Below are 12,492 nucleotides of genomic sequence, written 5' to 3'. Positions count from 1 at the left end.
AACATCTAGGGATGGGTAGTAAATACTGGCCCAGCTGTGATGCGCACATCCCATAAATGAATAATCCCTCCGTGCAGCTGGATAATTTAGTTCTTGCTTCACCTCCTTCCTTGGTGCACTTACACACTTAACACACTATTAAAATTGGGTCTTAAAACTGAGCTATCATTTACTTTAAAATCCTATTTTTGAAATTTCAAATTGCACAACTCTGTGTTTGCTTCAGTCAGTCATCAGGGACAGCAGGGTGTGATTGCAAGTGAGGCAAGTAGGGATATCCTGAGTTCAGGAATGGATGAGTCTCAGCTCTTGATCTTGTCCAACAGATATGAGACACTTGCTCCCTGTGTGGATGAGGAAAAGGCTGTGGGGAGGATGAACCAGCTCACCACGGCACCATGGTGCAGGAAGCCATTCAAGAATGGGGAGTAAAAAGACAAGTGGTAATTCTCTAATTAGGGGGATAGATAGTATCCTTTGCAAGCCGGATCGGGAGCCCTGCATGGCGTGTTGCCTGCCCGGTGCCAGGGTACAGGACATCTCTGACCGGCTTGAAAGAATATTGGAGCAGGAGGGGAAGGATACAGATGTTGTGGTCCAAGTTGAACTATGAAGGAGGACCTGTTTGAGGATTATCAAGCACTAGGAATGAAATTAAGGAGCAGGTCCTCAAGGGTTATAATCGCTGGATTACTACCCGAGCCACATGTGAAGTGATTTAGGGATAAGAAAATTAGGGAATTAAACACGTGGCTTAGGGAGTGGTGTGGGGCATTGGCATCAGTTTTGCAACAGGAGGGATCTGTACTGATGGGATGGTCTCCACTTGAGCAATCTGGAACCAATGTTATAAAGAAAAGGATAAATAAGGTGGCCACTAGGACTTTAAACTAGTGAGTCAGGGGAAAGGGAAGGAGAAAACAACGGGAAGTATGATAGTAAATAAAAGGGTAAGTAGTAGGTTAGCATGTGTGCAGGAGGTTTGACTACAAGGCAGACTGTGAAAGAAGTAAAAAGGAAAGATAACTCAGAAGATATTAATAGAGATGTTGGAAATCATGAAGATATGAAAGCTAGCATAAGGGCACTTTACCTGAATGCTCGTAGCATTCGTAACAAGGTCGATCAGTTAATGGCACAAATCATCACGAACAAATATGCTTTAGTAGCCGTTACGGAGACATGGTTACAGGAGGTCATGACTGGAGTTAAATATCCAGTGGTATCAGACTATTCAGAAGGACAGACAGGAAGGAAAGGGAGGTGGTGTAGCTCTGATATTCAAGGATGACATTTGGGGGGTGGGTTGCTAAGAGATGATGCAAGTTGGATAGAGCATCTGTTGGGTGGAAATTAGAAATTCTAAGAAGAAATGTCACTGATAGGCATAGACTATTGGCCACCAAATAATAACATAACATCGGGGTGGACAATAAACAAAGAAATAACTAATGCCTTTAAATATGGTATGGCAATTAACATAGGGGGATTTTAATCTACATGTCAATTGGTCAAACCTGCTCACTTAAAGTAGCCTTGAGGAGGAGTTCATTGAGTGTATCTGCAATAGTTTTCTTGAACAGTATGAAATGGAACCAACGAGGGAGAGAGCTAGCTATCCTAGATCTGGTCCTGTGGAATGAGACAGGAATAAGTAATGACCTCATTGTTAGGGTTCCTCTTGGAAGGAGCGATAGCAATATGGTTGAATTCAGAATACAGAAGGAGAGTGTGAAGATAAAATCCAATAATAGGGTCCTCTGCTTAAACAAGAAAACTACAATAGGATGAGGGAGGACTTGGCTAAAGTAGACTGGAAACAAAGACTTTATGGTGGAACAGTTGACAAACAGTGGAGGACTTTCAAATCAATTTTTCAAAGTGCTCATCAAAAGTATATTCCAGTGAAAAGGAAGAACTTTAAGTAAAGGGGTAATCTGCCATGGGTGTCTCAGGAAATAAGAGAGACAATTAAATTGGAAGAGAAGGCATACAAAGTGGCCAAGATCAGCAGGAATCTAAAAGACTGGAAAAGCTTTAAAGGTCAACAGAAAGCCACAAAAGAGAAATAAGATAAAACATGAGAAAACACTAGTACAGAATATAAAGACAGGTAGCAAAAGTTTCTGTAAATATATGAAACAAAAAAACATGGCTAAAGTAAAAATTGATTCTTTAGAGCATGAGGAGGGGCATTTGGTCATGGGATATGATGAAATAGCCAAGACATTGAATAGGTATTTTGTGTAAGTCTTCACAGTGGAGGACACTAATAACATGTCAGTAATTAATAAAGAGCTGAAGGTAGGTGAGGACCTGGAAACAATCATCATTACGGAAGAGGTAGTGTTGGGCAAGGTAATGGAGCTAAGGATAGTCAAGTTTCTGGACCCAGATGGATTGCATCCCAGGATCCTAAAAGAGATGGCGGGAGAAATAGCAAATGGACTTGTGGTAATTTTTCACTATTCACTGGACTTTGGGGCAGTTCTAGCAGATTGGAAAACAGCAAATGTGATGCCATTGTTTAAAAAGGGCAGCAGACAAAAGATGGGGAAATTATAGACCAGTTAGCTCAACTTCTATAGTGGGGAAGATGCTTGAGTGTATTATCAAGGAAGAAATAGCAAGGTATATAGCTAGAAATTGGCCCACTGGGCAGATGCAGTGTGGGTTCACGAAGGGCAGGTAATGCTTAACTGATCTTTTGGAATTCTCTGAAGACATTATGAGTGAGGTGGACAACAGGCACCTAGTAGATGTGGTACACCTAGATTTCCAAAAGGCCTTCGACAAGGTGCTGCACAAGAGGCTGCTGCATAAGATGAAGTTGCATGGTGTTACAGGTAAAGTATTAGCATGGATAGCAGATTGGTTGACTAACAGGAAGCAAAGAATGGGGCTAGATGAGTGTTATTCTGGCTAACACTCAGTAACTAGTGGTGTGCCTCAGGAACAATATTATTCACAATTTACATGGAGGATTTGGAGCTGGGGATCACGTGTAGTATGTCAAAGTTTGCACATAACGCTTAGATAAGTGACAGAGCAAAGTGTGCAGAGGACTGTAAAACTTTGCAGAGGAACATAGATACTTTAAGTGAGTGGGCAAAGGTCTGGCAGATGGAATACAATGTTAATGAATGTGAAGTCAGCTATTTTGGTCGCATTAACAGTAAAAAGGACTATTATTTGAATGGCAAAAATTGGCAGCATGCTGTTATGCAGAGGGACCTGAGTGTCTTTGTGTATGAATCGCAGAAGGTTGGTTTGCAGGTACAACAGGTAATTGGGGTGGCAAATAGAATTGCTAAAGGGTTTGAGTTTAAAAGCAGAGACGTTATGTTGCAGCTGTATAGGATGCTGGTGAGGTCACACCTGGAGTACAACTTGCAGTTTTGGTCTCCTTACTTAAGAAGTGATGTACTGGCATGAGAGGGGGTACAGAGGAGGTTCATTAGATTGATTCCGGAGATGAGGAGAGACTGAGTAGACTGGGATTATATTCATTGGATTTAAGAAAAATGAGGGGTGATCTTATAAAAACATATAAAATTATGAAGGGAATAGATAAGATAGATGCTGGGAAGCTGTTTCCACTGGCAGGTGAAACTAGGACAAGAGGGCATAGCCTCAAAATTAGGGGGAGCAGATTTAGGACTGAATTGAGAAGGAACCTCTTCACCAGAGGGTTCTCTGGAATTCCCTGCCCAATGAAGTAGTTGACGCTACTTCAGTAATTGGTTTTAAAGTTAAGAGAGATAATGTTTTGAACAGTAAAGGAATTAAGGGTCACAGTGAATGGGCGGATAAGTGGAGCTGAGGCCACGGAAAGATCAGTCATGATCTTATTGAATGATGGAGAAGGCTCAAGAGGCAAGACGGCCTACTCCTGTTCCTCATTCTTATGTTCTCACGCTCTGACAGTTAGTTTGTTACATGAACACACAAGGCTTGAACACTGCATCAACTTCTCACCTTTTGTATCAGGCACTTTGAAATTTGATCAATGTTGTGGATGTTGTCCTGACTAGCTTCCGGGTCAGTCTTAACGGTAGCTTACAACCAGAATCTGATTATCATTTTGCATAATTTGTGGATTTTCAAGTTCTGGCTTTCATTTCTTGTGTTTACTTGCTGCGCATTTAACTTATTTATTGCATTGCACATTCTTTCCATTAGTCATTCTTAATCCAAGTTATAGCCTGAAAGTGAGAACAGTTCAAACCTAATAGAATCTGTAAATTCTACTTCAATAATTACCTCAAGATTCCAAGTCTGGCGAGCATACTCTCGAAGCATGTGTTCTCTAATGCTGTCAAAAACTCCAGGCTTAGGCTCAACACCAGTTGGTCGAAGGCAGGGTTTCAGAAGTACACAGCAAAGTCCATCCGCATCTCGAGAGTAATATGCACAGAGCTCTTCAGGGCCACAGTGAGATTTACCACCAGCAATGGCATAAGTTCCATTTAGCTGACGTTCAATTGAGTAATGAAAGACCTTCATTTCATAGACAACTGATAAAACATAACCTCCAAGATTTCGCAGGCATAGGCGCAACAGGAAGAGACCATTAGACATCCCTCCCATCTTTAGGTATTCATCAGCTTCAGAACGGGATATGCTGCCATAAAAAAATGGCAGGTTGCAAGCAACGTCACGCATGGTCACGAGGTTTTCTTGCTTTAGTTCAGCGCTTCTCTGTCTCTGGACCTCTTGTACCTGAAAAAAAATAGGATCAGTATGCAAAGGAAAAGTTCAGCAGAACACAATTTAGATTTATTTTAGATAGATTTCGACATCTGAATTTCGAATAACATTATAAACAATGCAAGAATGAGAACCATTTTAAGGTAATTAAAAAGCAAAAGTAGATTTCAAAACTTTTGGAAGTGGCCATTGACTGCCATCATTTTAACATAATAAAGAGATCATTTCCTCTTTTCAACCTCACCCTCTGCCTGAATCCTTTCTTGACTAATATTAGCCAGACGTTGCTGAAGTAAGCTTCACCTTACAAGATTGCCTAAATTACTGTGGTTCAGGCCATCACTCTGGGGCGATCATTATGCTGAGTAAACGGTGGCTTCCTTGCAAGTTTCAATTTTTTGACATTACCCATGCGCTTTGCTCTTTCAGATCCTTCATTTCAAATCTATTAAAAACTTGTGTTGAAATCTGACAACCATTGGGTTCTTGATACAAGTAACCAGCCATTTTACGTCAATGAGTTTAAACATTGAGAGCTCTGTGGGCTGTTTGACAAGGGGCTGATCACTTCCAAGCTTGTACTCACACTGCTAGGGTCATGAATTGATAATCAAGGGAGGGAACCCAAGATAATTATTGTGTCGGCTCAGTTTTTGGGTAGACTTGACAAATAATGGACAGATTACTGAGATTAAACATTTTCGTATGAAGAGTGTATCGATATGTTGTGATATCCAGAAAGTGAATTAAATTGTGTTTGAACCAATTATGCCACTTCAGTTTTATAAATAACTTGCTTAAATTTATTTGTTTTTGTTCAGAGAGAAGTACATTACTTTAAATCTTCGTCTACCCCTGATGAATTCGGTTGAGATAATGAATAATCTCTACTTAGGTCATACAACCCTGACCAAGTGAGTCATGAATTTCTGATTTTGACAATCTCTTCAGGGAACTAGCTGGGCCTTGTTTAGTATTTTCCTTCAGAAATGTACATTTGTTTAGTTGGCATTTCGGTCTGTTGTGCTCATAAAATGGAACACTTTTTTTCAAAATTTTATTGTTCAAGATATATTTCCATCTGTTGTGATTTTACTTTGTTATAAAGTGAAGAGAGTTGAATTAGTTCCCCCTCATGGTTGGCCACAACAATGATATCACAGTACCAGACATACAAATGCAGTTATCCAAAGTCAACTGTATAATTACAATGTTTAAAAGGCATCTGGATGTGTATATGAAGAGGAAGGGTTAGAGGGTTATGGGCCAAATGCTGGCAAATGGCACTAGTTCAGATTAGGATGTCTGGTTGGAATGGGTGAGTTGGTCTGAAGGGTCTGTTTCCATGTTAAATGACTCTATAAGTTCCCCAGACACGCGCAGAATCAAGGACAGAAATCCAACTCCACCTGAAGGTCTTTGACAATAACAACTCCAGCCCCAAACCTTGGTTGAAGGCCTGAAAGGCATAAGTCAAACTTTTTCAGAGCCGCTGCGCCTTGATTTCCGCTCTACTCAGATGCTCCAATCTGAGCTGGGCCTAAAACTTAACATCCAACTTCCAAATCCAACTGCACCAGAGCAAGCTTGCAACTGGACTGTGTCAGCTGTTGGAAAATGAATAGAAGCTAAGACAGAGGGAGGAAGGCAGTCACTTAACTTCCTGCAGAATATTTGTATTTTTTGAGATATGTTTTGTCTGGTGCTCCAGTCCATGCTTTGAGGGAACTCTATGTTTTAATATTGAGTCACTGTAGACCCTTCCACCAAATCCTGAAGACTGGAATATAACAGGTGGATCCTCTTTCTTTCTCGTTTATGCAATGTAGGACGTTGCTGGTAAAGACAGCAATTGTTACAGTCTAATCTTAATTGCATTAAATGGGAAGGGCAGATAATCAACTACATTTCTGTGGATCTGCTGTTACATGTAGGCCAGGTGAGAACAGTAGATTTTCTTCCTAGAAGGATATCAGTGAACCAGATGGGTTTCTTTTTAAGAATAATTGATTCATGATCATCAGTTTTAATGCAATGTTTCAGTTCCAAATGTTTTTTCTTTAATTTAAATTCTACCAGCTGTCATGTGTGAGATTTGAACCCATATCATCACAGCATTAACCTGAGACTCAGGATTATTACTCCTGTGACATTACCAATAGACTCCAAACTCTCTTAAACAGCATTGGGAAAGGTACACAGAAAGCCTTGATCCAACTGACATAAGGACATTTCACTTTGCCAAGACTACCATTTGGCAGAAATAGGTATGACAGCATGCCTGAACACATGCTCATTCACATAGCCTGCTCATTTACTCAGAAACATTTGGACCATCACATTGCAACTGAACTAAATTCACCTCCGAGGTCAGTCTCATATTTATATCTTCCATTTCTCCAAGTTAGACAAGTAGTTGAACTACAATACTAATGGTGTCAGTGTGCAGTTAAAATATTTAATTGTCCCTGACCTTGGGAAATGGGCTGGAATCTCGGAAACAAAAACATGGGATTCAGATTGTAGTTAGACTACAGAAAAAAGTGAAAGCAGCTGTTGTCTGCTCACTCATTGAAAAAATACAGCTGGAGGCAAATTGAAACTGAGGGTCACCACAACTCAGGCAAGGAGCAAAGTTGAGAGGTGGGACTTTCTCAGTGACAGGAAATGAACCTGGACTGTTGATGTCAGCTTGCATCATAAACCAGCCATCCAGCCAAATGAGCTAACTGACTGCCAAAACCACTGTAATTATGTTACAAAGTGAACCTCTTTGCATTGACACTCCAGTTGTAATTACATTTGTAATGTAATGTACTCTTAAATGAATTTGTATTCACATGTACAATTTAAATTGCCATTAACTAGCCTCCAGGGCACCAATGAAGTAATCATAGTATAAATAGAAAGCAGGCATTTTCAGCATTGTTACCAAGTAGGGTAACGAAATGTCTGGAAATGAACCTTCCAGCTCAGTGAGCAAACCTACATCCAAAAGTAATCACTTCTGTTTTGATGATGGTTCTCTCTAAATAATCTAGCTCTGTATCAACCAAGGTCGGAAGGACAAAGGAAAATGTCATCCTTACTTTTTCCAAAATACACATTACTAATATGAACAGTCATTACAACCTCTGTTCTTTAATCAAAAAGCAGAATATTGCAGCTGCTGGAAATCTGAAAAAAAAAAACAGAAAATGCTGAAAATGTTTAGCAGGTCAGACAGCTTTCATTGATCTTTCATCAAAACTGAAATGTTTCTCTGTTTTTCTCTCTCCACAGAAGATGCCTGACCTGTTAAATGTGTTCAGCATTTTCTGTTTTATTTCTATTAATCCTCCCCTTTTACAAGTGTTGTTTTCTGGACATAATTATTTTCTGTACCTTATATTTCTTCTCAAAATTGTAGTAAATGTTTATATCCACACTTTCAGTTTGGAGGATTGAGATGATTTGTCAATGATTACCATTAATGTGTCTCACAATTTAGTGTCAAGGATATATATGCAAAGAAATGAAACACCTTTACCTTTGGAAGATTATTTATTAGATTCTTTCTTACTATTCCTGGTATTTACAAGAATAAATAATTCCATTAATTGATCTTTTTAAGATGAAGAGAAAGTACGAACTAGCGTGGTAGGTCGATTTGATGTCGTCATGTGTAACAGTATCCTGATAGCTGCACAAAGTGGTGACTTTCAGCAATCATGCAATCTTCATTGGGACAAACATACTTTTTAATTAACGTATTTCCAAATCAGAAGGTTCTTCATTAGAGCTTATCAGCACATGTGAAAGTGCTTATAAGTGGGGATAACATTACCACGTGTCAGCAGGAAACCAAGAAAAGAACTGATCTTTGATAGTTAGAATGTGACAATTGGTTTCCTGAGAGGTCTGTACTGGAACCTCAGCAATGACTTAAATGAAAAGTTAAAGTTGCCATGATCCTACCAGAACATAGGGCTGCTCTCTCATTAACCTGAGAGTCACCACAACTGAGGTGAGAGGAAACATTGAGAAGGAGAGTCCTTCACAGTAACCTCAGACAGTGCGGGAATACTTAGATACTGAGAAGCTTAGACAAAGAAATAGGGAGTGATTATGTGCTTATTTGCTGATAATGATCAGTTAAAAGGAATAGTAAATTGTGTAGATTGAAACAAAAGAACATAGACTCAATGAATAGACAGAACTCTGAGAGTTGAAGTTCAATGTGAAGAAGTGTGACCTCAACCACTTTGGATTTGAGAACAACCAATTATATTTTGTCTTCAGTTATATGAAATTAGGAGCTGTGAAAGGAGCAGAGGAATTTAGGTGTCCATATACACAAACCACTAAAAGCCGGTGATCAGACACAGGTAATCAAAATAATTGATGAAAACGTCAGCCTTTATCTCAATAACCTTGAACTCAAAGGTCAGAAAAGTTTTCAGTTCATGACAGTGACTTGATCAGGTCTTATCTGAAAGATGATATACACCAAGTTTCAAGCAACAAATCCCAGAAAAGATAAATGTCTTTGATTTACATTAATTCACCAATACCATAGAAGGACTCAAAACTTTAAATTATGAGTACAGTTCACCTGATGTTGCTTTGTTATCTCTTAAATTTAGAAATGTAAAAGCATAATTTAACCAAGGTGTTAAAGGATTTTACACAATTAATAAAGCGGAACTATTTCCTCTGATGGGAGATCTCGAAGAGGAGAACAGAATTTTAAAATTACAGCTAAACTATTTTGCAGTGAAAACAGAAGCATTGTTTTCACAAAAAGGGTAATGGAATATTGGAACTAATTTCTCTGAAGTGCTGTGGACTCTTGAAATTTTTTAACACCAGTCATGATAGACTTTTATTACATCAGCATATTTAGAGATATCCAAGGATAAAGGAGTTGAGGTAAAAAAAGTTATGTCCTATTTGAGTAGCAGTGCAGACTCAGGGCATTGAATGGTCTACTCCTGCTCCAAAATCCTTTGCCGCAGACAGACAAATTAGGATCAAATATACTATGCCTGATATGCATTAATTTAGGTGTGACTGTCTACTAAAACTAGAGGAGGGACAGGAATGGTTGTTGCAGATTCCAGGATTTAGATGTTTCAGTAAGAACAGAGAAGATGGTAAAAAAGGAGGGGTGGGTGGCATTGTTAATCAAGTATAGTATTACAGCAGTTGAGATAACATTTAAGGACTCATCCACTGAGGTTAGAAACAGGAAAGGAGCGGTCACTCTGTTGAGAGTTTTCTATAGGCCTCCAAATTCTCCAGGGATGTAGAGAAAAGGATAGCAAAGATGATTCTCGATAAGAGCGAGAGTAACAGGGTAGTTGTTATGGGGGACTTTAACTTCCCCAGTATTGACTGGGAATACTATATTTCAAGTAGTTTAGATGGGTCAGTTTTTGTTCAATGTGTGCAGGAGGGTTTTCTGATACAGTATGTAGGCAGGCTAACAAGAGGCAATGCCATATTGGATTTGGTACTGGGGAATTAACCCTGCCAGGTATTAGATTTGGAGGTAGGTGAGCACTTTGGTGATAGTGAGCACAATTCAGTTATGCTTATAATAGCAATAGACAAAGATAGGTATATAATGCAGGGGAAGAGGCATAACTGGGGGAAAGGCAATTATGGTGCAATTAGGCAAGATTTAGGATGGATAGAATGGGGAAAGAAACTGCAGGTGATGGACACACTTGAAATGTGGAGCTTATTCAAAGAACAGGTACTGTGGGTCTTTGTTAAGTGAATGCCGATCAGGCAGGGAGGCAGTTGTTGAGAGAGGGAGCCATGGTTTACTAAAAAAGTGGAAGCTCTTATCAAGAGGATTAAGAAGTCTTATGTGAGGATGAGGCATGAAGGTGCAGTTAGGGGGCTTGAGAGTTATACATTAGCCAAAAAAGATCTAAAGGGAGGGCTAAGAAGAGCCAGGAGTGGACATGAGAAGTTGTTGGCAGATAGGATCATGAAAACCCTAAGGCCTTCTATAGGTATATCAGGAACAAAAGAATGACTAGAGTAAGATTAAGGCCAATCAAAGATAGTAGTAGGAAGTTGTGTGTGGAATCCGAGGACATAGGAGAAGCGCTTAATGAATACTGTTCATCAATATTCACATTGGAAAAGGGCAATGTTAGTGAGAATACAGAGATACAGGCTAGTGGATTAAAGGGGATTGCGGTTGACAAAGAGGAGGTGTTAGCAATTTTGGAATATCTGAAAATAGATAAGACCCCTGGGCCAGATTGGATTTATCCTCAGATTCTCTGGGAAGCCAAGGAGGAGATGCAGAGCCTTTGGTTTTGATCTTTATGTCATCATTGTTGACAGGATTAGTGCCAGAAGACTGGAGGATAGCAAATGTTCCCTTGTTCATGAAGGGGAGTTGGGACAACCTGGTAATTATAGGCCAGTGAGCCTTACTTCGGTTATGGGTAAAGTGTTGGAAAAGGTTATAAGAGATAGGATTTATAATCATCTGGAAAGGAATAATTTGATTGGGGATAGTCAACATGGTTTTGTGAAGGGTATGTCATGCCTCAATTACCTTATTAACCTTCAAGAAGGTGACAAAACAGGTGGATGAAGGAAAAGTGGTTGATGTGGTGTATGTGGATTTCAGTAAGGCAGTTGATAAGGTTCCACACGGTAGACTATTACACAAAATACAGAGTTTCGGGATTTAATGTGATTTAGCGGTTTGGATCAGAAATTAGCTAACTGAAAGAAGACAGAGTGTGGTGGTTGATGGGAAATGTTCATCTTGGAGCTTAGTTGCCAGTGGTGTGCCGCAAGGATCTGTTTTGGGGACACTGGTGTTTGTCATTTTTATAAATGATCTGGATGTGGGCGTAGAAGGATGGATTAGGAAATTTGCGGATGACACTAAGGTAGGCAGAGTTGTGGATAGTGCCAAAGGATGTCATGAGTTACAGAGGGACATAGATAAGATGCAGAGCTGGGCTGAGAAGTGGCAAATGGAGTTTAATGCGGTAATGTGTGAGATAGTTCACTTCGGAAGAAGTAACAGGAATGCAGAGTACTGGGCTAATAGTAAAATTCTTGGCAAAGTAGATGAACAGAGAGATCTCGGTGTCCAGGTATATAAATCCCTAAAAGTTGCCACCCAGGTTGAGAGGGTGTTAAGAAGGCGTATAGTGTGTTGGTGTTAATTGTAGGGGGATTAAGCTTCGGAGCCATGAGGTCATGTTTCAGCTGTACAAGACACTGGTAAGGCCGCACCTGGAGTACTGCGTACAGTTCTGGTCATTGTATTATATGAAGGAAGTGGAAGCTTTGGAAAAGGTTCAGAGATTTACTAGGATGTTGTCTGGTATGGAAGGAAGGTCTTACAAGGAAAGACTGAGGGAACTGAGGCTGTTTTCATTGAAGAGAAGAAGACTGATAGGTGACTTAATTGATACGTATAAGATAATCAGAAGGTTAGATAGGGTATACAGTGAGAGTCTTTTTCCTTGGATGATGAAGGCTAACGGGAGGGGACATAGCTTTAAATTGAGGGGTGATAGATTTAGGACAGATATCAGGGATGCCACCACCAGACACATATTTCCCTTCCCTTCCTTGACAACATTCTACAGGGACCATTCCCTTCAGGGCACCCTGGTCCACGCCTCTTCCACTTCCAAAGTCTCCCTGCAGCCTCACGGCACTTTTCTATGCAGTCACCATTTACCCATTTGCCTCCTCCCTCCTAACTATCCAAGGCCCCAGCACACTTTCCAGGTGACCAGCAATTTACCTGCA

General features: G+C 40.0%; 1 protein-coding gene across 2 annotated transcripts in view; it reads right to left on the bottom strand.

Annotated features, from left to right (window-relative positions):
- The window catches only part of LOC122565297 (tyrosine-protein kinase ZAP-70), a 100,547-nt gene that overhangs the window by 51,382 nt on the left and 36,673 nt on the right, over positions 1 to 12,492 (bottom strand). For both annotated transcript variants that reach the window (XM_043721106.1, XM_043721105.1), the window contains one exon: positions 4,264 to 4,722. In XM_043721106.1, coding sequence (XP_043577041.1) covers positions 4,264 to 4,665 — 402 coding nt within the window. In that variant the 5' untranslated portion in view covers positions 4,666 to 4,722. The remainder of the gene's footprint in view (positions 1 to 4,263; positions 4,723 to 12,492) is intronic.

This window comes from Chiloscyllium plagiosum, chromosome 31 (genome assembly GCF_004010195.1).
Source record: "Chiloscyllium plagiosum isolate BGI_BamShark_2017 chromosome 31, ASM401019v2, whole genome shotgun sequence".
NCBI classification, from domain to species: domain Eukaryota; kingdom Metazoa; phylum Chordata; class Chondrichthyes; order Orectolobiformes; family Hemiscylliidae; genus Chiloscyllium; species Chiloscyllium plagiosum.
The sequence above is the reverse complement of the archived record's forward strand: the minus strand, read 5'-3'. Positions and strand labels throughout refer to the sequence as shown.